At 46.4% G+C, this 21,428-nt stretch overlaps 1 protein-coding gene across 1 annotated transcript in view; it reads right to left on the bottom strand.

The window, feature by feature from the left end:
* Nucleotides 1-21,428, bottom strand: part of CDC40 (cell division cycle 40) — a 386,639-nt gene that overhangs the window by 89,775 nt on the left and 275,436 nt on the right. The window contains exon 13 of the mRNA XM_085611551.1: nt 676-752. Within this exon, the coding sequence (XP_085467677.1) occupies nt 676-752 (77 nt within the window). The remainder of the gene's footprint in view (nt 1-675; nt 753-21,428) is intronic.

Genomic DNA, 21,428 nt, shown 5'->3' with positions numbered 1-21,428 from the left:
TTTGGTAAGGAAGGTACTTTACCGTTCAGGCTAGAGTTGCATCAAAAAGTTTTTTCGCAATAATTCTAGGTAGTTTTTGGCTAAGAGTAATAACAGAAAATTGATTTGATGGAGTGCAAAAAGACAAATGTAGATGTCCTTATGTTAACACTAAAATGTGCTGTTCCTCACAGTGGCATGAAAACCTCCTTTTATTAATTCACCCAAACTTTCTTTAACCACCAGCAATATGCCTCCAAGAATGCGAACTTCCAATGACGTCCCCACATAATACCGTATTATTTAATGTCAAATGATTTTCATGCTTCACAATTGACTGCTTAGCATCTTGCAAAGTTACTAGACAATAAATGACAGTAAAGGTAACACACACAGATTGAGAAATGATTTCAGCAAATAAACCGGGCCTTCTCGGAGTTGGTTCAAGCTCACTCAGTGATTTTAGTGAACCTTGTCACACCTTGTAGTATGAAGGCCCTGTACACTATAAAGTGGTCAACATGTTAGTTTAAATGCATGTATCACATTCAAGTTTCACTGGAAATGTATGAATTAAATTATGCAAAAGTAATAAATCTGTGGGAACAGAAGGAAAGTACCTGGATAACATGAATGTTCTTAAAGAGTCAACCTAATCTGTAAGCAAAAGCAGTTCAGTATTTATGTGCCACTTACCATTCGGAGACAATGTCACCGCAGGCATAGAGTGCATACTTGGCTCTGCAATATACTTGAAATCAACAGGAATGTCCCTATAAAAAAAAAATCATAAAGAGGAAAGTGAGCTATGTATTAATGTATAGCAAAATAAGTGTATAAACAATTACATTTGTGAACTTCATCCCCTTAAAAACACTGACTCAAGGTAATGGATGATGAGGTAACTTAGGTTGTAAAACTTGAAAAGATGGCTTTTTAGCCACTCTGCAGGCAGGCCAAATCACAAAACAGTGAAAAGTATCAGGTAACTGATCAAACGCCATGGGGGCGTGGCCAAGCCGGCTATGAAGGCGGACGTGCTTTGCTGAGACTCCGCAATCGGGCCAGCAAGTCGTCCGTTTCCCAGCGCCGATTTGGACAGCGGACGCATCAGACAGGCGTCGGAAGGTGAGCGGCATCCAGTGATCCCCCTCAAAAACCGGCATCAGAGAGATTTGGGGTGCAGACGGCGGAAAACGTGACCAGGGCTGCTGAGAACAAAATGGCGCCCGCCCGTTGTTAGTTGCTGGCAGTGAACGGAGCAGATCATGGCGGACATCCCCAGAGGCGACGCACCCCGTCCTCGCCGCTGGCGCAACGCGGTACAGACCAGCGGTGTAGGTCCCCAACTGAGGCACCCGCGACCCAACGAAGCAGTGAGAGCCCCTCAGCCTCGGTGTCACCTGAAACGAAAATGGCGGCTGGGGCCCGAGATCGCCAGAGGTGCTGAACCGAAGGTCCAGCGACCCCCCCACAACATAACGGATTGCGGTGAGAGACCAAACTACTTGCCACCACAGGGCGAGGCAGTCCCACCCCCTCTCCCTCATCCACCAAGTGCAGGTCTGTTCTCTCGGTGATGATGCCTGGACCTAAGATGGCGCCCGTGATCCCAGAGGGGCAACACAGTTGAGACCACACGCCGGGGACCTCCGTGAGTGCTCAGAGCCCACAATCTCCAGGTGAGCCATCGGATTCCTCAGGTGGGACCATTACAGCGGAGGGTCCCCCATCCTCCTCCCCTTCTTAATACAGCGCATCCCAGGCACACCTAAAATGGACGTTGCCTGACCCTGGCATGAAGGCACCAAATCCATAGTCGCTCCTACTATACTCCACACGCCTTGCCAAGGGCGCAACTTGGGCGCAGATTGTCGTTTCCCCAAGGAACCCCGCAGTATCCTAGACATCAGGATCACCACCCACAGTCCCACGTGTCCTTCTAAACACGAGTGATGTGAAAGACACATTGACAGCTGGAGCAGAGGCTCCCCTTCTCCCATAGATCAACTGACCTGGCACCGCCCTACCTCTGACCAGTTGGGCTCGTTGGTTCTCCTGGTCCAATACTGAAACACCTCCACTACAGGTCGCACCCCTCAAGGCGAACGCAACGTCACAGACCCTCACGGTTACCACAATGGGGAAACCACGGGCGTCTCAACACACCACAGTGCCCGAGACTGCCCCCAAAAATATGCCTAAAGCCAAGACCGGGACTGCATTCGCTACGCCGCAGGCCAATCCCTCAATCTCAGATAAGCTGGACCGAGTACTGCTAGCCATCGAACACTCTAGAATTTCCTTGGAAAAGCGCTTGGGCACCCTCACGACGGATATTAATCTCATACGGGACGAGCACCGCAAACTCGCCGATAAAGTGAAAGAGGGGGAGAAGGATCTGGCTGCGCTACAACCCACTGTCAAAATGCATCAAACGATATTGCAAGATGTCCTGACCCGCCTGTCCACCATAGAGGAACGTACGGATGACTTGGAAGGGCGCTCACGTCGCTGCAACATCCGCGTGCTCGGCCTTCCGGAGTGGGTCGAAGGTATGGACCCGGTGGGATACGTGGAAACGTGGGTGAAGTCGTTCTTCTCCATCGAACGGGCAGACAGAGTACCAGCTCGCAAACCACCACCAGGAGCACCCCCCAGGCCAATGCTGGCGAAATTCTTACATTTCCGTGACCGAGACGCGGTGCTACGAGTAGCCAGACAAGCAGGCCCCCTGCACGTGGAGAACAAACTGATCATGATCTTCCCGGATTATGCGCGTGCAGTACAACAGCAAAGATCCTCGTTCTTGGAAGTAAAGCGACGGCTGCGTGCAAACAAAATACAGTACTCCCTCCTATTTCCAGCTCGCCTCAAGGTACTCCATAATGGTGTGGCCACCTTCTTCCCGAGCGCAGAAGAGGCGCACGACTGGGCAGATCTACACTGTGCGCATCAATCTAGAACGGCTTCTACACAAAGCACATCGTACCAGAAGACGCACCCAAAAACAGCAGCTCAGCGGAGCAAAAACAAGGACCCGGATCGATACCCAAGATTCCCCAGACCTAGAACAAATCATGAAAGAGAGACGGGAGGTTCTACAAGCGGTGATCGATCTACAAGCCTCCTCCCAGATGGAAGACATCGACCAAGCACCACACCTCTTCTCTTCAGAAGGGGACAGCGATGAAACAGCTTCTGGAGTGGACTCAGTTACACCTCTCATGGTCACCCCCCAGTCAGCTGACACTTTGATAAATGGACAAATGAACTCTCTCCCAGCTTGAACTGATCTTACAACCCACCAATTGTGACCCACGTAACTTGCCCACCCCTCATGAGCACCTGTGACAGACATGCTTCGCCAAGCTCCAGACGACGCTCAAAGATCCTACAATGGCCCGATCAGCGGGATGTCTTGCCCTGCACGTACTGCCACCCCCATGGTTTATCGTTGCACTCTCCAGTTCAGAGAGAGTAGGTTTGGACATATCGCTGGCCGCGATGGGTCCTCAGCATTGGGAACATTTTCCGGCCCCAGTTACCTCCCATAGTTTCTTACCCTCCTCTAACATCATTCTACCCCCCATGGAATCACAAGTAACAAGGTCCTCGCAACACGTCGCCTGGAGGTGGGGGGTATGCCCCCCACACCACACAAGATGCATTGGCTGCCGGGCCCCGACAGGAACGGTCCACTTACACGAGCACATACAGAATCACATGGCTGTACAGACACAGAACGCTGACATCAGTATCCTAACACTCAACGACCGAGGTCTTCATACGCCACACAAGCGATACGCCATATACTCCTACACGAAGCGCCAAAGCGCTCGGATCGTGTTTTTACAAGAGACACACCTCACTAACACCGAGATCAGTAGATTACAGTCCAAATGGCGTGGCACCATATGTGCCACGTCATACTCTGCATACGCACGGGGGGCAGTGATCTGGGTCCGGCCAGGAATCCCATATCAGGAACGAAGACGGGTGGTAGATAAGGAAGGTAGATACGCCCTATTGGAGGGCCTTCCCGATGGACACTCGGTACTTCTAGGCAGTATATACGCCCCGAACGTAGAACAAGACAAATTTTGGGTACGACTCACAGAGGTACTCGCCCAATTCACCACTATACCATGGATTTTAAGAGGCGACTACAATTGTACACTAGATATCACTCTAGACCACTTCCACCCTCCACCCACGCACTCGACTGCTCAGAAACAGACAGAGCGGTTCAGGGCCTGGGTCACACAATGGGCACTCACGGATGTCTGGAGAATGCAACTTCCGCAGACCCAACTCTATTCGTTCCATTCCATCCCGCATAACCTCAGAGTCCGCCTAGACAGATTCTTGTGTTCAGCTGCGGTTTAACCTAAAGCACACCACTCGGATTACCTAGGCAGGATTATCTCAGACCACGATGCCCACATTCTGCACCTAAACTGGAGACCCCCACACCCCCCAGTCCCAACATGGCATCTTCCGTGGGATTGCCTAGTAGACCCAGTCTTTAAACACGACCAGGAGCAGAGTATACAAGACTACTTCACACACAACGTCGGGATGGCGTCCTCTACATTGATAGAATGGGACACATTTAAGGTGGTGGCCCGGGGAGAATGTATCAAGCAAATAGTGGGAGTTAAACGAACCCTAGAGCGAACACTCACCAAAGCTGAAAAACACCTCGCTACCATCACTTAACAGGATGACTTATCGGACGAGGCAGTGACACGGCTCGCTAAGGCCAGAGCGGACTATAGGGCGGCTTGTGTCGACCTCTGACGATACATGCAAATCGGATGCACAAGGAACTTGATAAAACAGGTACCTTGCTAGCTTGGTTAGCCAAACAAGACAATGACATGAAACCCATAACTGAGATCATAGATCCCTACGGCAACCTAGTTCGCTCTCAAGACCAGATTCTTACAGCATTCCATCAACATTACTCGGCGGTCTACCGACACCCCATCTCGGACGAGCAAGACGGTATAGATCACTTTCTCGACCCTTTAACGATTCCCACAATTACGAAAGACGATCGTACGTCTCTAGAGGCGAAGATACAGACCACAGACATCACCCATGCTTTACGCACCTTAGCTCGCAACAAAGCACCGGGACTAGACGGACTCCCCTTAGAATACTACAAGACTTTTTTCCCCTCTACTGGTCCCTCGATTGGCGGCGATGTACACCACAGCATTAGATACGGGGGAGTTGCCGGAATCCCTCCGGGAATCGGTCATCGTGACCTTTCTGAAACCTAACCGTGATCCACAATTGCTGGCATCCTATCGTCCCATCACACTCCTTTACACCGATTGCAAGATCCTAGGTAAGATACTTGCGGACAGATACACACAAATTATACGGCCCCTGGTACACCCCAATCATTGCGGTTTTGTCCCGAGCAGAACCACATCCCAGAATATCCGTTGTCTATTCCATGTCCAAGATCAAGTGGGTGGCACTCACCCCTGGGCTGCCTGCCTTATACTAGACCTCGAAAAGGCCTTTGACACCCTCACATGGCAGTACCTCTTCTCGGTGTTACAACGAATAGGACTCGGCCCCACTCTCTTAGCGTATACACAGCTCCTCTACACCAAACTCACCTCACGCGTTCGTATAGGGCGATACATCTCACCAGCATTCGCGGTACAACGTGGCACAAGGCAGGGCTGCCCACTCTCACCTCTGCTTTTCGCCATAGCGGTGGAACCGCTGGCAATACGGTTGAGACTGGAGGGAGAACACTGGGGCATTCCTATAGATAATACCATGCACAGCATTCCTATGTATGCCGACGATCTTCTTATATACATCAGAGACATCACCGTAGGCTTAACGCCCATCTGGGTCATGCTGACAATTTGCAGAGGTCTCGGGGCTAAGAGTAAACTGGGAGAAATCTACGGTGAACCCGCTACATCAGAACCTTCCCCCTCGGACGGTCAGGCTGGGCTATCAGGACATTGCCTGGAGCGCAGAGGCTCCCCGATACCTCGGGGTTCGCCTCTATCACACTCCGACTGATCTTTATGACGGTAACCACCGTAAGGCACTGGCTGGTATCAGGTCCTCGGTGGGGTTCTGGAGACACCTCCCGTAATCCCCGATTGGCCGGGTGGCCATCGCCAAAATGATAATCGTTCCGAGGCTATTATACTACTTCACAAATTTGCCAATAATCCCGCCCAGAACCTTTTTCCGCGAGCTGGATGCACTCCTCGGTTCGCTGATAGGGGTTGCGAGCAGACATAGGATAGCATTGGCGAAGCTACAGCTACCCACCACACAAGGGGGTTTGGCCGCTCCATCCTTCGAATCCTATTTCTTAGCAGCACAGTTACAGTGGCTATCCTATTGGACGGCAGGCAGACACGTAGCAGAGACATACACTATGAACGGCCCAGTGCCCATAACAGAAATCCGCCGATTGCTATTGCCTGGTACTAAACCTCGACGTACATACCCCCTACAGGTGACTGTTGCACGCCAGTGCATGCAGAGGATACACCGTATGTCGGCCGCGATATCCCCATACTCTCCCCTTCTTCCGATGGTCGGATGGCCCATGCAGGAACACTACTATCCACCTAACATGCGCCGCATCTGGACAGCATGCGGTGTCACTGAAGCAGAGGGTCTGTTCGAGGACGGCCAGCTCAAGCCTTTCCAAAGCCTAATAGAGGATCATGACCTTCCCACCGGCCAGTTCTTACTCCATCGCCAACTCCTCGCACATTACAGACAGTACCACGACCTTTCGACAGGGGAACCAACTATACACCCGGTCATACACACACTCTTGCACATGGGAATAGGGCGTCACTTGGTCACATGGCTCTACAAAGCTATCAGGGAACTCGGGTACAAACCACTAGAGACCCTACGGGTCACCTGAGAAGACGAATTAAGCCACTCACTACATGAGAAGGAATGGGAAAAAGCCCTCGAACAGCCCAAGAAGGTGTCTCGAAATGCGTGCTTCAAGAATATACAATTCTACATCCTCCATAGAGCGTATTTGACACCAGCACGACTCCAACGCTTCTATCCCGACACTCAGTTCCTGTGCCCCAGATGTCACTCACAAGTGGCAGACTTTCATCACATGTTCTGGAGCTGCCCCACACTACACTCATACTGGTAACACATCCATAAGTCCCTCGAGGATCTTACCGGACTCACGTATTTGAACACATGGGAAGCCTGTGCACTGGGTATCTATCAGAAAAGAAAGCAACACAAAGTACCCCTCAGATTTGCCTCACAAGCCATCTTACTGGCCAAACGCAACATTGCTATGCACTGGCGGTCTCCCACGGGCCCCCCGGTGGCTGCCTGGGAGGGGGCGGTTCAAAAATGGGCATTAGCGGAGGAAGACACATTACGGGAAGCAGATGTAACAGGGATGCGCAAACACCCCATATCACTAGACTGGGCTATTCTACTGAACCACTTCAAACAATCACTGACCCATGATGACCCAGAAGACGGCTCTGACACACCACAAGACACACAGCCGCAGACACAGACCGAGAACATGGATGCTAGATCCCCTCACGCAACACATATAGAAAGCCATTAGCTTTTAAGCTTTTAATGACCCCGCCCGTCTGCCCCTAGAGGCGTGTGGACCCACCATCCACTAGGGCATATGTCACCCTGCGACCACAGATGATACCAGCACCCAAAATTACATGAACACCCCCCCCCCACCCCCCCCCCCCCAGTTTGATTCCAACCCAGTTCTGTTCTGAAATTTTATATCGAATCACGTCCACAAAGACAAAACATTGGACTAATAACTACACGACGAACAATGCATTTGTTTTGATGTTCAGGATATGCAGCTTGATAACCTGTCACATGATGCAAAATGTCACAGTAAATACAAAATGTCAATAAAAATATGTTTTAAAAAAACTGATCAATCGCCATTTTTTTCTAAAAGATGATCTCCCCAAGAGTTCACAATTGTGAGTATCCAGAAATCTTCTAAAAGTAAAAAGCTAAGATTAAATCTAAAACTTGTACCCACGCAGCTCAGAGTAATAGCATCTATTAAATAGTGGAGAGCATTGCAGCATTTTAGTCAATACCCAAGATTAGAATAATAGAGCCCAGTAGGAAACTTGCTATCACTTTGATAATGGGTTTGAATATATAAGCCTTTGTAATAATGATCACCTTTTCTTCAAGTGTCATTCACAATACTTGTATACGGCCAGTACTATTGAGCTATCCTGTTACCTCAATCTACAGCCTATCTACATTGTTTTATAAACCACTGTTCATTAATCCTGTTGCCTCTACTGTTGGATGAGGGTATTTCATTTGTTTTATTCCACCTTTTATCTATCTCTAATTAAATCGAGAGCTAGTTCCTCACCCGGTCTTCGGATGACCATGAATGAGTAATCCCTCGGGACTGGCACCTTTCTAGCCATGATTTTAATTGCTATTTCTGATGTCCTGACAACCAGATATTTTTAGCAACTAGGCTTGGGATGACCAACGCCATTGCAACTTCATATTTTCGTGAATTCTGGCAGCATCATAATCCTAATGTTGACCTGTTACTACAATGCCACAATACTTAAATAAAGTTGAATGAATCGGAGGACAACCTTGCTGTTTCTACTTTAATAGTAGTCTCCTTCCACATGCACTTGACACCCCAACATGAGGTGGTCTCCAATGGTGTAGGGCAAACTAGCCACTATTGTGGGCTGCAATTGTAAGCTTCCCATCTGAGAACTACAGTAATCAGAGTAGCCACTTATCTCTGTTTCTTGTCAGCAGAATGCTTCTGTAAGAGTTATTTGCACATGCTACTAAGCATGTGCTTTGTCAGTTTCTGCCTTCGGTGGGTCCAGCTTATTTGAACAATTTCTTTCCTGTTTTAGAGATTCTCTTCCCTCTTTTTCCTCTGTTAACCGAAGGACCGTGTATTAATTCCATCTTGCAAGTTTGAAGATAGAAAAAAAATTAGTTACACTCGGTCACACTGCAAAATCATTTGTGAATGTAAAACTTTTGATATTGTTAAAAACATCTGTAAATCTACAGTTGTGGACCTGTGGTGTAGCTATTTCAGCATGAACTGTGCCTTTTCTATTACTGGAATGTATATTATGGAAATGTATTTGCTCGCAAATTGACAAATGTGCATGCACTAATTGCTTGTTTGTTTATAGACATGGTTAGAAAGCTCCTGCAAAGTTAGTTTTAATCTTCTGTAGTATTGTTTTTCCGGTTAGTTTTGCATGGGTTCCCTACATGGTCTATTGCAAGATATTGTTATATGTCCTCCCTTTCCAGTTTAACGCTATTGGTCTTTTTGTATTTTATTATCCATTTTCAAATGTTGCTTTCACATTATTATAACCAAACTCCATCGTAAAGTGATTAACCAGCTATTAAATGTAGCTATTTTGATAATACCTAATCCTGTCTAAGTATGTGCATATCCAAATACCAATTAATTAAAGTTTCAAGTCTGTAGATACCCACTTACATGAGGATGTCGGTACTTTTCCCTGGGCACTCACTGATGAACAAGTTACTTACCTTCAGTAACGCCTTATCTGGTAGAGAATCTCTAGCTGCAGATTCCTTACCTTAGAATTATCCCCAGGCATCAGACTTTTTTTTTTTTTAGCAGTACCTTTGCACGCCAGTAGGTTGCGTTGTTCAGCTCTGCATGGAGTGGTCCACACCGTAAGTGACGTGCGCAGTGCCGATATGGGTGCCACGCCAGCGCGCAGACATCAGTTACTTTTTACAACTTTTCACGCCAGAGGCGCAGAGCCACAGAGTACACTGACCACTGGTGTAGAATACTAGGGGCCTGAAAGGGGAAAGCCCTGTCTCTAGAAATCCATTTGCAGAGTGGTGAGGATGGATGGGTCGGTAAGTAATGTGATAGAGTCTTGATTAGATATCATCTAATAAAGCCTTCTAGCTGCAGATTTATTACCTTTGAATAGATACCCAAACAATACCTCCCTGGAGGTGGGTCTGCGGACCATTGTAACACGAGGAAGTCCTGCAGGACCGAACGGGGAAAAAAGCCCATTCCTACAGACCTGACTATCCAGGCAGTAGTGCTTGATAAACATGAACAGGGAATCTCACGCTGCTGCCAGGCAGATGTCTGGGACCAGCATTCCGTGAGCTAACGCAGTGGATGAAGCATTAGCTCTGGTGAAATGAGCACACACACCCTCGGGGGTTAGCTTCTTAGCCAGTGCATAGCAGATTTTATAAGGAGCACGATCTATCGCAAGATGGTTCTCTTCTGTGTGGCCCATTCCTTCTTCCCTTCGACATACCCCACGAATAGTTGGTGGACACCTGGAACTCTTGTGTACGGTCAAGGTAGAACGCTCTTTTTGGGTCCAGACGGTGAAGTTACCTCCCTTCTTAGGAGGGATGAGGCGGAGTGTAAAAAGTAGGCAGGGTGATGGATCGCCTACGTGAAAGAGAGTAACCACTTTCGGGAGAAAGGAAGCTCTCATACGAAGCACTAGTTTGCCTGGGAAGATGTTCAAATACGGAGGCTTGGATGACAACGCCTGAAGCTCAGTGACCCTCCGGGCACATGTTATAGTCACGAGAAAGGCTGTCTTGATGGTAAGGGGCCTGGATGAACAGAAGGAAAGTGAGGATGAGATGGAGATCTTACTGGGGCCTAATAAAGGGAGAAGATGGGAACAAATGTGGTAAATCTTTAGAAACCTAATTACAATAGGGGCTTTGAAGAGGGATGTCTGATCAGGCAACCACAGAAAAGCGGAAGTAGCAGGCAGGAAGCCCTTTAGAGTGCCCAGCTGGGCAAGAGAAAGAATGGAAAGGACGCATCTGTCACTACGGTCACATCTGGTTGGGAAGGCACAGGGGTTTGCCGTTGAGCCAACTGTGGTTCACTGGCCACCACTGCACATCTTTCGCAGTTCCCTCAGAGATCTCTACCTTGTTGTACAGATTCCCCTGATGCGGCACCCATAGAAAGTTTAGGTCCCACAGCAGGGAGCACGCATATGCCAGCGGGCATGCGTCACAAGCAGTATGCAGGAGGCTACGAGGCTCAGAGTCAGGTTCACCGAAATGAAGGCTAGAGGCTGAAACATCAGCATCATAACCTGAATATCCTTGACTCGGCGTTTGGGAGAATAGGCTAGAAACTGCACCATGTCCAAAACAGCCCTGATGAAAAGGAGCATCCGAGAGGTTGTCAGGTGAGACTTCAGCACGTTGATACTGAACCCAAACGAATGCAGGAGGTCCACCATAGTCTGGAGGTGGGAGACGACAACCCAGGACGAGCCTGCCTTCAACAGCCAGTTGTCAAGATAGGTGAAGACTGGCACTCCTGATCTCCAGAGATGAGCTGCAACCACCGCCATCACCTTGGTGAATATCCGATGGGAGCTGGTAAGGCTGAAGATGCATGGCAAACCGAAAGTGCTTATGACCTACTGTAAACCAAAGGTAACGTTTTTAGGCGGTCAGCACTGGAATGTGAAAATATGCATACTGTAAGTTCAACGCTAACATCCAGTCTCTTGGGTCCAGGGTAGATAGGATCTGAGCAAGAGTTAGCATTTTGAACTTCTTCTTGAGGAAGAAAGTGCTGGTCATGGATAATACAAAGGCCTCCGCTCTTTTTTGGGCACAACCAACTTCTGGTGTCGGCACTCTCTCTATGGCTCCTTTGGCCAAAAGAGCTGTCACTTAATTGCAGAGCAGAGATAGGTGGTCCTCCATCAGCCTGTTGTAAGTAGGTGGCATAGAGAGAGGGGTAGACTCGAAGGGGAGGAAGTAGCCCCTTCAGACGATCTGAAAAACCCATCAGTTTAATGTTATAGACCGCCAGTGGGGGAGGTGATGGCAGATCCAGTCCTCCACTGGGTGCCCATGATGGTAGGAGGTTAGACTATAAGGGTTTGGAGACTGCAGCTGCGGAAATGGTGGACTGGCCCTGCCTTCTGGCTGCCCGACCCACACAGTCTGTGGGTACAGCGTCCTAGGCCATGCAGAGGCTGGAAAACTTGTGCGCCACGGTGGCTGGGTGGGTAAAGACACTGCTGGAAGTCCCGTATGTGGCCTTGAAAGGACCGAAAGGCATTTGGAGGCGACGGAGGCCATGAAAAGGCTAAAAAGACCTGGCCGTAGCAGTTTTGTCCTCAAAAGCGCTGAATCCGAAGAGACAAGAGCCATCAAAGGACATGTTCATAAGTGATGTTTAGACATTCCCGGAAAAACCAACTGACCTTAACTCGAGGTGGCGCTGCAGGGCCACTGTCAATGAAACCACTCTGCCCAGTAAGTCAGTGGTGTCCAGTCCTTATCTAATGGTGAAATTAGCTGCATCCCTTATGTCGGCAACAGCCCGGGCCTCCTCCAGAACTGTTGTCAGCACCTGTGCAACAGTATCCCACAGAGTGTGGGAATAGTGGTACAAAAGGCATGCCGTGTTCACAGGCCGCAAAGCCAGGCTGGTGGAAGAAAATATTTTCTTGCCCAAGTTGTCCAGCCTCTAGGACTCCCGATCAGGCGGTGTGTTTGGAAATGGACCAGGATTTACAGGTTAAGTGGAGGCATGGACTACCAAGCTCTCCATGGTAGAGTGTACTGGTGGGAACTTTGGGCCCCCTGAATCAGAGCAGTGGTGGGCTATTATCCTGTTAACAGGAGCCACTGTGTTCAGCTTCAACCAGGTACCAAGCAGGACATCAGTAAGTGCTTAGCTAAGCGGGAGAACTGGTTCTGAAGGGGACACTCCCATCGAGACGTTAGTCTTGACTGCCACAGAGGGCAAGCTAAGGACCAGGACCTCAGCTGCCCTCCTAACCATCATTTTACATGAAGCACCCTCCTCGGTAGCCACGCTAGGGGGAGAAAGCATGCCAGTATCTGAAGAAGTAGCCAGTCTGCTGGCATCCGCCAAATCCTCACAGCAGTCCATGTTGGTATCATATGGATGATATTCTTCAGGGCCCAGCAACCCCTCCCATTCCTCCCTGAGTTCCGGCCTGGAAGGCAACTCTCCTTCGGCTCCATGTCAGTGTCGGGGATATAAATGTGGAGTACCGATCAGAAAGTCAATTAATCAAAATGTTTTATCAGAATGTATTTTTGTAATGGTTTTAATTAATCAAAAACAACACATTTTTCACTTACTTAAAAAAAAATGGGGATGGCGCCACCGGTGGGCACAGGGAGCATTGGCCACAGGACCAGTGCTGGAGAAGGCTGGCATTGCATTACTTGCGCCAATCCACCAGTGGATATCTGGGGTCAGACTAGCACTGGAGCCACCGGCGTGGATCCAGTAGGTACCCCTCACTAACCCACAGGGTAAGAAGGCACGCTGGATGGAATGGGCAGCCCAAATTTGAGGTGCATAGCCTCAAAACTCTTTCAATTTGGTGGGGTTCGCCCCAGCTTTCGGAAACTCTGAGGCGTGAAGACGGCCCAGGTGCTGGCTCAACCGTGGAGCCAGGCCTCAAGTGGCAATGCTCCCTCGGTCTAGTCGGCCGACGGACGGGGCAAGGCCAAAACGCGCTTTGACTACTACTTCTTGTGGAGGGATTAACCCAAATGACCAGACGACTTTAAGCGCAATGAGGATCTCCAACTTCATGACTGCTCCGTGGTCCTTGCTCTCGACCAGGATCTAGATCATCGTGACATCACAGGTCAGGCTACCAGGAGCTTGAGGGAACGCTTCCTTAAGGCCTTCGGGTGCATGGTGTAGCAATCGAGGCACCAAAGGTAAACAAGGTGCAGGTCTGTCACCGACATCGAGGGGTGACAGGCTCCACTGGGGTTGAAGCCGGCCTTCTTTAATGACATTCCTGCCTCACCAGGAGGAAAAAACTTCAATACACTTTTACAAAACATTGAAAAAAGTTAGTCAAAAATGGACACAGGGGTGGCTCTTCCAGGATCTGCACTGATTGGCGCAGAAAGTAAAGAAGTGACATCAGCGTGCTAGGGGGACGCCTATATAGGCACCGCGCATGTCACTTCCGTTGCTGACAATGCCACATGCAGCCAAACAACGCCACCTATTGGCATGCAGGGATACTACTAAAAAATTTCCAGATCCAGTCCGACACCTAGGAATAATTCCAAGGTAAGGAATCTTAGGCTAGAAGTCTCTATCAGACAGGCCCATCTATTAATCATCACTGCCAAGTGTACCATTGAGGGAATCCTAAGAGTCTAATCCAAATTCCACAAATAAATTGGCACTATGGCTGTAGCACGAGATGCAACCTGCATAGACGACTTTAAGTGAGACCAGGAGGAGAATGGGCAATAATCAGAGAGCACGTGCCCCCTAGGATGTTTCAATCAGAGCTCCACCAACAGACAAGTTGAGGGAATGAAGAGGAGGAGGGAGAAAGGAGAATTGACTTTAATCCTCCATACTTAAAGTCAAATCTGTAGTAGGTGTTCATGGTGGGTAACACACAAACACACCTCAGCCTTTAAGATTGATTCAACGTCAGAGAGATAGTGGCTATCCGAACTTTTAAGATATCTTTAACCTGACCAGCAGCTCTGGTTTTGATTATGAGAAATCTGTATAATGAAAATAATAACTGAGCTGTATATGGCAAGAGGTTTAAAATTTCCCACCCTTCAAATCTGCACACTAACAATCATGAATTTTTAGTCAAAGTATAAAGGAAAATGCAAATAATTTTAGGGATTCCTGTGCTTCTTTAGCATACTCTTCACAACTACCTGTAAAGCTGAAGGATTTCTAACAAACTCATGTGAAAATTTGTAATGGAAAAGGCATAATTCGGTCCTTTTCAAAAGGTTTCTTGAAAGGTGTGGTGGGCCATCAAATGTCTCTCAAGGATGTTGGGCTTACTCATGTAACTTTAAGAATATGGATTACTATTTGGCGTTGGTTACTACCCAGCTCAAGCACTAAATCACAACTCTTGTCAGAGACAACTCTCAAGGTCACTAAAGTAAGCTAAGCTCAAACCCCTGGTAGCTATGGCATAGAGCAGACAAGATTAACTTAGGGAAATGTGCAAAGCATTTATGCTGTACCAAAGGAGTTATAAAGTCAATATGCAAAACAATAAAAATCCCAAACCAATGCAGACAGAGTAAAATTTAATAAACAAAATTACATAAAAATGATGAAAATCCAATAAGGGGAGATATTTAAGTTTTAAGTAGAAATAGCACCACAAAGCATCAATGATAGTCAACGGTCGGAGTAGATCAGGATCTAGGTGAGATTTGAGGGTGGCCGTGATGGAGTGCAGGTTCGTACCGGACTTTTAGGTCCCAATCGACTACAGAAATACACTTCCAAAGCCCCCCATGGTCCTCATGGGAGGCACTTGGAGACTCACAGGGTGTTAGGGAGAGGCCAACAGAAGGGTTCAGTTGGCACTGGACAGATGCCGGAAAAGGCCTCTTTGTTGTATGCATGAAGCTTGAACAGGCAGTCAAGACTCATGGGCCCTTTGAGTCCACTTCTTTGTCCTGGATACAAGAGAAAGCAGGCCCAGTCCTTCAATGTCTTCTCAGGTCACAGACAGTAGGTCCAGGCCTCTTATGATCTTTCGCAGGACCAGAAAAGTGTTCTAAGTGGGTGTGTGGAGATGCCAGATTTATGTCTGCCACTAACTAGTGGGTGGGAATGACTACAGGGCCCTCATCAATTGGGTAAAAGTACCCAGGAACAAACCTACACACTTTTGCAGCATTCGTGTTTGCCTTACTGCAAACAGGCCCAAAATGCCATGTCAGGGCATTTTCAAGATGTTGAAAGTCTACAAACACGCAAACTTGGGTTCTGAGGGCTGGGGAGTATACTATGATAATTCTAGTTTTTTCTCACATCTAACACAAAACTCAAGTTTGCGGCAGGCACTGTACCCACAACAAACTCAAGGGCAGAATTGTGGTAGGGCCAAAAAACGGTTCCTTCAGGGAATCCACAAGAATTATCTTGGCAATAACGGACATATTTTCAAGGTTTCCCTCACCCTTTCCACAGAGTGAGCACTCAAACAAGACATCTCGAGTAGTGTCATTATAGGATTTTATTAGACGCAAAACAAAACATATACAAAATTATGGTAGCAAAGATCAGTTTGAATAGGAATAAGGAATGACAGACAGTAAATACTATGAAAAAATATGTTACTTGCATTGAGTTTCTACTAATTGTTACTAGCACCTAGAAGTCTGCCTTCAGGAGAGCTGCAGTGCATTACATTACTGAGGACAGGCAGGGTGGTTACTGCTCACGAAACCAGGGCCTATCTTTGAGAGCCCAGATTGACAGCCAGAATCATTGGCAGAGAAATTCCTAGATGCACACGAGGCTTCTGACTTAGAGAGCTGAAGACAGGCTATTTGTACTGTTTTTTACATTATCAGTGAAGTGTTTCCCTGATTTTGGGCTCAGTGTGCTAAGAATCTTGGGGGAAAGGTCAGTCTTATATGTGACTATACATATGAATAAATATTGGGCCTAAGTTACACACTACACCACTCACGATCATGATATGATAAACACAAGCAATGCATTTTAATACAATGCGCCTTAGGGCATAAGCAAATGATAAGCAGCCGTATGGTGGACACCAATGAAAAACTAAACATCAGAGGGAAGGGTACATAGCCAGGTTTGCAGTACTAGAAATATGCAAAACGTCATTTCCAAAGGTTACCCCCAAGGTCTCAATCGAAGCTAAAATGATAGGGGATCCTAGGATTAGGCAACGTGATGGGGATACTATATATGGTAACATGATCCGCACCATGGGATCAAACCACACTGTGGGGAGGAAGGCGACTCTACCTTACTGCACAGCTAACAAACTTCCTCAAATGGGACAGAATAGGCATTAAGAATTTGGGATACATCTGGCAGAGGGATCTCATTTGCTCATTTCAAGACCTACAAAGTAAATTTAACGTGTCACTGACACAATTCCACAAATACCTGCAGCCTAAACACGCCATGGTCAGCTACAAAACCTAATTGGAGGGAACCCATGAGCACGTTCCCCTTGAGGCCAAACAACTAATGGTCAGACTCGGGAAATGGGCAGGCTGCATATCCCACATTTACAACAGCCTGGTCAATAACGCTCAGATGGATTCACATCCATAAAGCAGAAATGGGAAGAATGGCTGGGTCCTTTGGATGATCTCAACTAGCAATCCCTCTTGGAGTTTGCCATACCCTCACGCCTTAAACAGATCCAGGTGAACTATCTGCACATAACTTACTTCACTTCTTGTTGGCTGTAGTGTGCTGGAGAAAACCCACAATTAACCGGCTTCAGCTGTACATGTTCAGACGCAGAATTCTTTCATGTGACCTGGCAGGGTCCCCCATGGCTGAACACTGACATCAGATCAACGAGGCCTTGAGATGGGTTTTGGGAAAATCACCTGAAGAGAAGTCACAGATCCCGAGTGAGATGGTGACCTAGAAGCTAGAGGAACCATACTGTTCTAAAGACTAGGTCACAGGTTCCATATTGCACTCTAATCAAACCTCTATATCAGTGGTTCTCAACTTTTTTTTACTAATTTGGACTCCCCACTGAACAACCCCCCACCTTCCGCCCCCCACCGAGTCATTATTGGAAGCCGGGGACCCCCGGCCTAAGCCTTTTGTAGGATTTGAACCTTAAACAATATAAAAAAAGACAGAAACCAGTATATTCCATAAAAATGCTCAAATTGTGTTTAATTCACAATCAAACATAGAAAAGTTTTCACATATTCAATTTTGCTTATTTAATTGTACATACTTTATTAATTATAGTTTATTCATGTTAATATTATTTTTGTAAAATATTCGAGGATCTCCTAAGTAGGCCTTATGGACCCCCTGGGGGTCTTTGGACAACAGGTTAAGAACCACTGCTCAATATCATGGCCTATTGAAGGCACCTTATTACTTAAGGGAAGGTTAACTAGGAGACTGCTGTTTCTCTGAATTGGTATGGGGATTTGAAGAAGAATGGATATTCATGGGATGATTAACATTTGAGCTGCCTTTATCCATCAGATTACCAACAGGAGGAGGGGATAAAAAAATGTCTTTACATTTTTTTTTGTTTTAACACGAGCGCAATCTCCTCTATGTATAGAAGGAAAAGTGTTCATGATTAAGATTCTACCAGCTTGTATAGATTCCTCTACCCAAGGCCTTCAGAAAAGCATGAAGGTTTAGGTCACAGGAGCTATGCTGCAACATAATCTATAGACAAACAAGACATGTATGTTAAAAGTGACCTAGACAGCTGCTTCCTGCTTTCTCGGCAATGCCTAAAGACTGAAGGAGGCATAATACCAATCTGTGAAAGCTGTTCAGAGAAAAGGGATGAAAATAAGAGAACTAGTGTCTGTTAGCTCAGGATCCCAGCCTCTCTGGCAAAGGAAAGATTGTTTGAGATGCTGGCAGTGAGAGTGGAGACTTTTTCAAACTGCAAGACTATTTCTGGCAAACAGGCCCGGCAGATATGCAGCTTGTGCCAAACTAGTGCCAGATGGGTGCATTGCTGAAAAAAATTGGCTGCAGTCTGTTGCACATAGATACTTGTGGATGAGGAAACAAAGAGAATAGTATCCGTTAGAAACATGATAATTTACAATGAAAACTAAAGAACAGTAGGCAACTAATCATACTTTGGTAGTCTGTCTGTAGTTGAAACATACCAGGAGTGTGGTGCACAAAAACTAACTACACTGAAAAGATGGAAACGTGTAGGGACAACCACCTTCTGAAGATATCACATTTCACATGTCGTAGAAAGCAATTGATGTGCATTTCATGATAGCCTTGCTCTTGAGCATTTTTAATACAAGCTTCCCTATCTAATAATGTCTTAGACAGAATCACTTCTGCCCCTCGACTCCCACCCTCAAGATAAACTTCCGCTGTTGCCACTAAGCCATTCTCATTTTCAGTGACCATAGGTTGAAAACAAGTAACTGTCTGGTAATGCCCATGGCCTCACTCAAAGTACCGGACTTTGCAAAATCTTTTGGTTTCATCCTTTATGGTTAGAGACACTAAACCCTCCACCTTCTTTCTTGCTACTCTTCATCCCATCACCCTAAAGGTCATAAAGTTACGCCACTTATACAAAAGGTGCACAAAGGCTCACAGTGGTAATGTAGAAGTAATGTGTTCAGACTTTGATTGAAATAGTTGCATAATTTTTCCTGAAAAGGTAATCTATTTTATTTAACATTTTGTCAGATCTACAATCAGTAGCTTGGCTTGAACGTGAGCATACACGTCTGGTCATATAACCTTGATCAAACTCCACAGGTTCCACTATGAAGATTGGATCAGAAAGTTTTTGGATCGTCTTAACTCATACATTTGGGCAAACTGTTAGTAGAAGAACACCTCCAGATATATATTCGGCAAATGCAACTTCATACTTCAAATTCCAAAATTTAAAAACAGCAGTGAAATGAGCTTTCTCTTACTAGAAAAATCTGCAACAATCTCCCATAAAGTCCCTAATTCTGATCCACCTACCTTCAGAAAGAATGTAATCCTGAACATTAATTCTCACAAGTTCCAACACCTGGCTTCACTATTGTGTCACTATTGTGAGTACTCTCTGTTAACTATGTGGCATTTTTTAAGTTTTAAACATTCTTGACAAAGATGACTGGTTTTCGTACCTCCAATGCGGAGAATAAAACCATTTTCTCCACTGTGCAAACATAAGATGACTGTTATGGGTTGGAAGGCAGCCAGTGGGTTGATAAAGCATTCTAACTCAGCTGTATGACAGTGGTGTTATGCCTGTGCCAGATCCATCGGTAGACTTCCATGCAGCTCAGGCCCATTTTGCAATCTTACCAACAAATTACCCCACTGGAATGTGGAATGCTCTAATTCAAGAACATGACAATCACGTATTCCAGTTAATACTTAGGATTCAATTAACCAGGCATTGCGCAGCAGGACTGGCGAGGCTTCCTAGAGTTTAGTCTCCTATTATCCCTCTAGTGGATAATCCACTGCTTCCTCCCGACAATGAAGCATTTTGTTAAAGGCATGTTGAGCAGGGCAGAAAAGGTGATCCTGTTGCTGCTGCAGGTTGGCGAGGCAGGGGGCTCCATTCAATTGGACAGGTTTATATTTCAGATTGCGACATACACTAACAGCTGTTTCCTAGGAAATCCCTCGACACAGCTTATACAATGACTGGATACATAGCGATACATAGCGCAGGGTGACCAGGTTGTATCCACTGACAATTACAAAGTCAATGCAGAAGATCAAAGGGAGGAATTCTCAATGATTTACAATAGGACTTCTGTTGTACACAAGCTGCCAAGGTTTCTATGAATAACAAGCATTTACAATGCAATGGTCTCGGCATTGTTAAAGTTAGAGCTATTGGCATTGCTCATGACATTATTTTTGTTTATGTTTTTGTTTTTAAAACATTTAACCCCTTCAGCGCTGGGCGAATTCCGCCGCGGTGCTGAAGGGTTCGAGCGCGGGCGGGCTCATGACGGAACGGTTCCGTCATGAGCACAGCTCAACCGTGGCTCATGACGGAACCGTTCCGTCATGAGCATGGAAGGGGTTAAAGAAACGGCATTGTTATTTACAATGTCAACTGTAAACAGTTTATTCCAAAATACATCTCCTCGCTTGTCTGTCTTGTAAATACACTATTTCTTTCATAGGTGAGTGGGTTGCTTTTGCTGGAGTGCGGGTCAAACGTTGCAAAACATTGGGTTTTAGTACAATTGTTGTAGTCATTGGAGGCATGTATATAAAAGTTCCAGACAAAAATGTTATGGTAAAAATGTAGACCTATAAAAGATGTGTTTATAATGTAGTGGTCTACACGTATTTCAATTAGAAATGCAGAAAATGTATGAATAAACATGTTTGCAGTTACCTCCTAAACCCCTTGAACACAACATCGCTGTTAGCCTACCCATAACTCCAACCTTAACAATTATCTAAAGCCCCATAATGTAACTTTATCCTTTGCCCTTAATGCCCTGACCAAACCCGTAAATCTAACCCCCAAGCCTAAATCTAACCCCAAACCTCACCTAAATCACATTCCTTCCCCTAAACGGACCCGTCCTTCAGCACAACCCTTAAGCTGAGGCGGTTTTACCATAATATCCAGTAACCTAACCTTTACACCATTCATTTAATTAGCCCTTAATCTCAGCCTTAATCATAACCCTATTCTTTTACATAAAATATCAATGTAATTATCATTTAATAATAAAAATATGGTAAGCATATAAAAACATTTTCCATTTTAAGGAGATAATTTCGTACCTAATTCAAATGAATACATTACTTTATTACTGAAATAACTTTGCTCACCGAGATTTTCAACCCTGCAGTT

This window comes from Triturus cristatus, chromosome 6 (genome assembly GCF_964204655.1).
Source record: "Triturus cristatus chromosome 6, aTriCri1.1, whole genome shotgun sequence".
NCBI lineage: Eukaryota > Metazoa > Chordata > Amphibia > Caudata > Salamandridae > Triturus > Triturus cristatus.
Note: the sequence above shows the minus strand (reverse complement) of the source record. Positions and strands in the feature narration are given on the sequence as shown.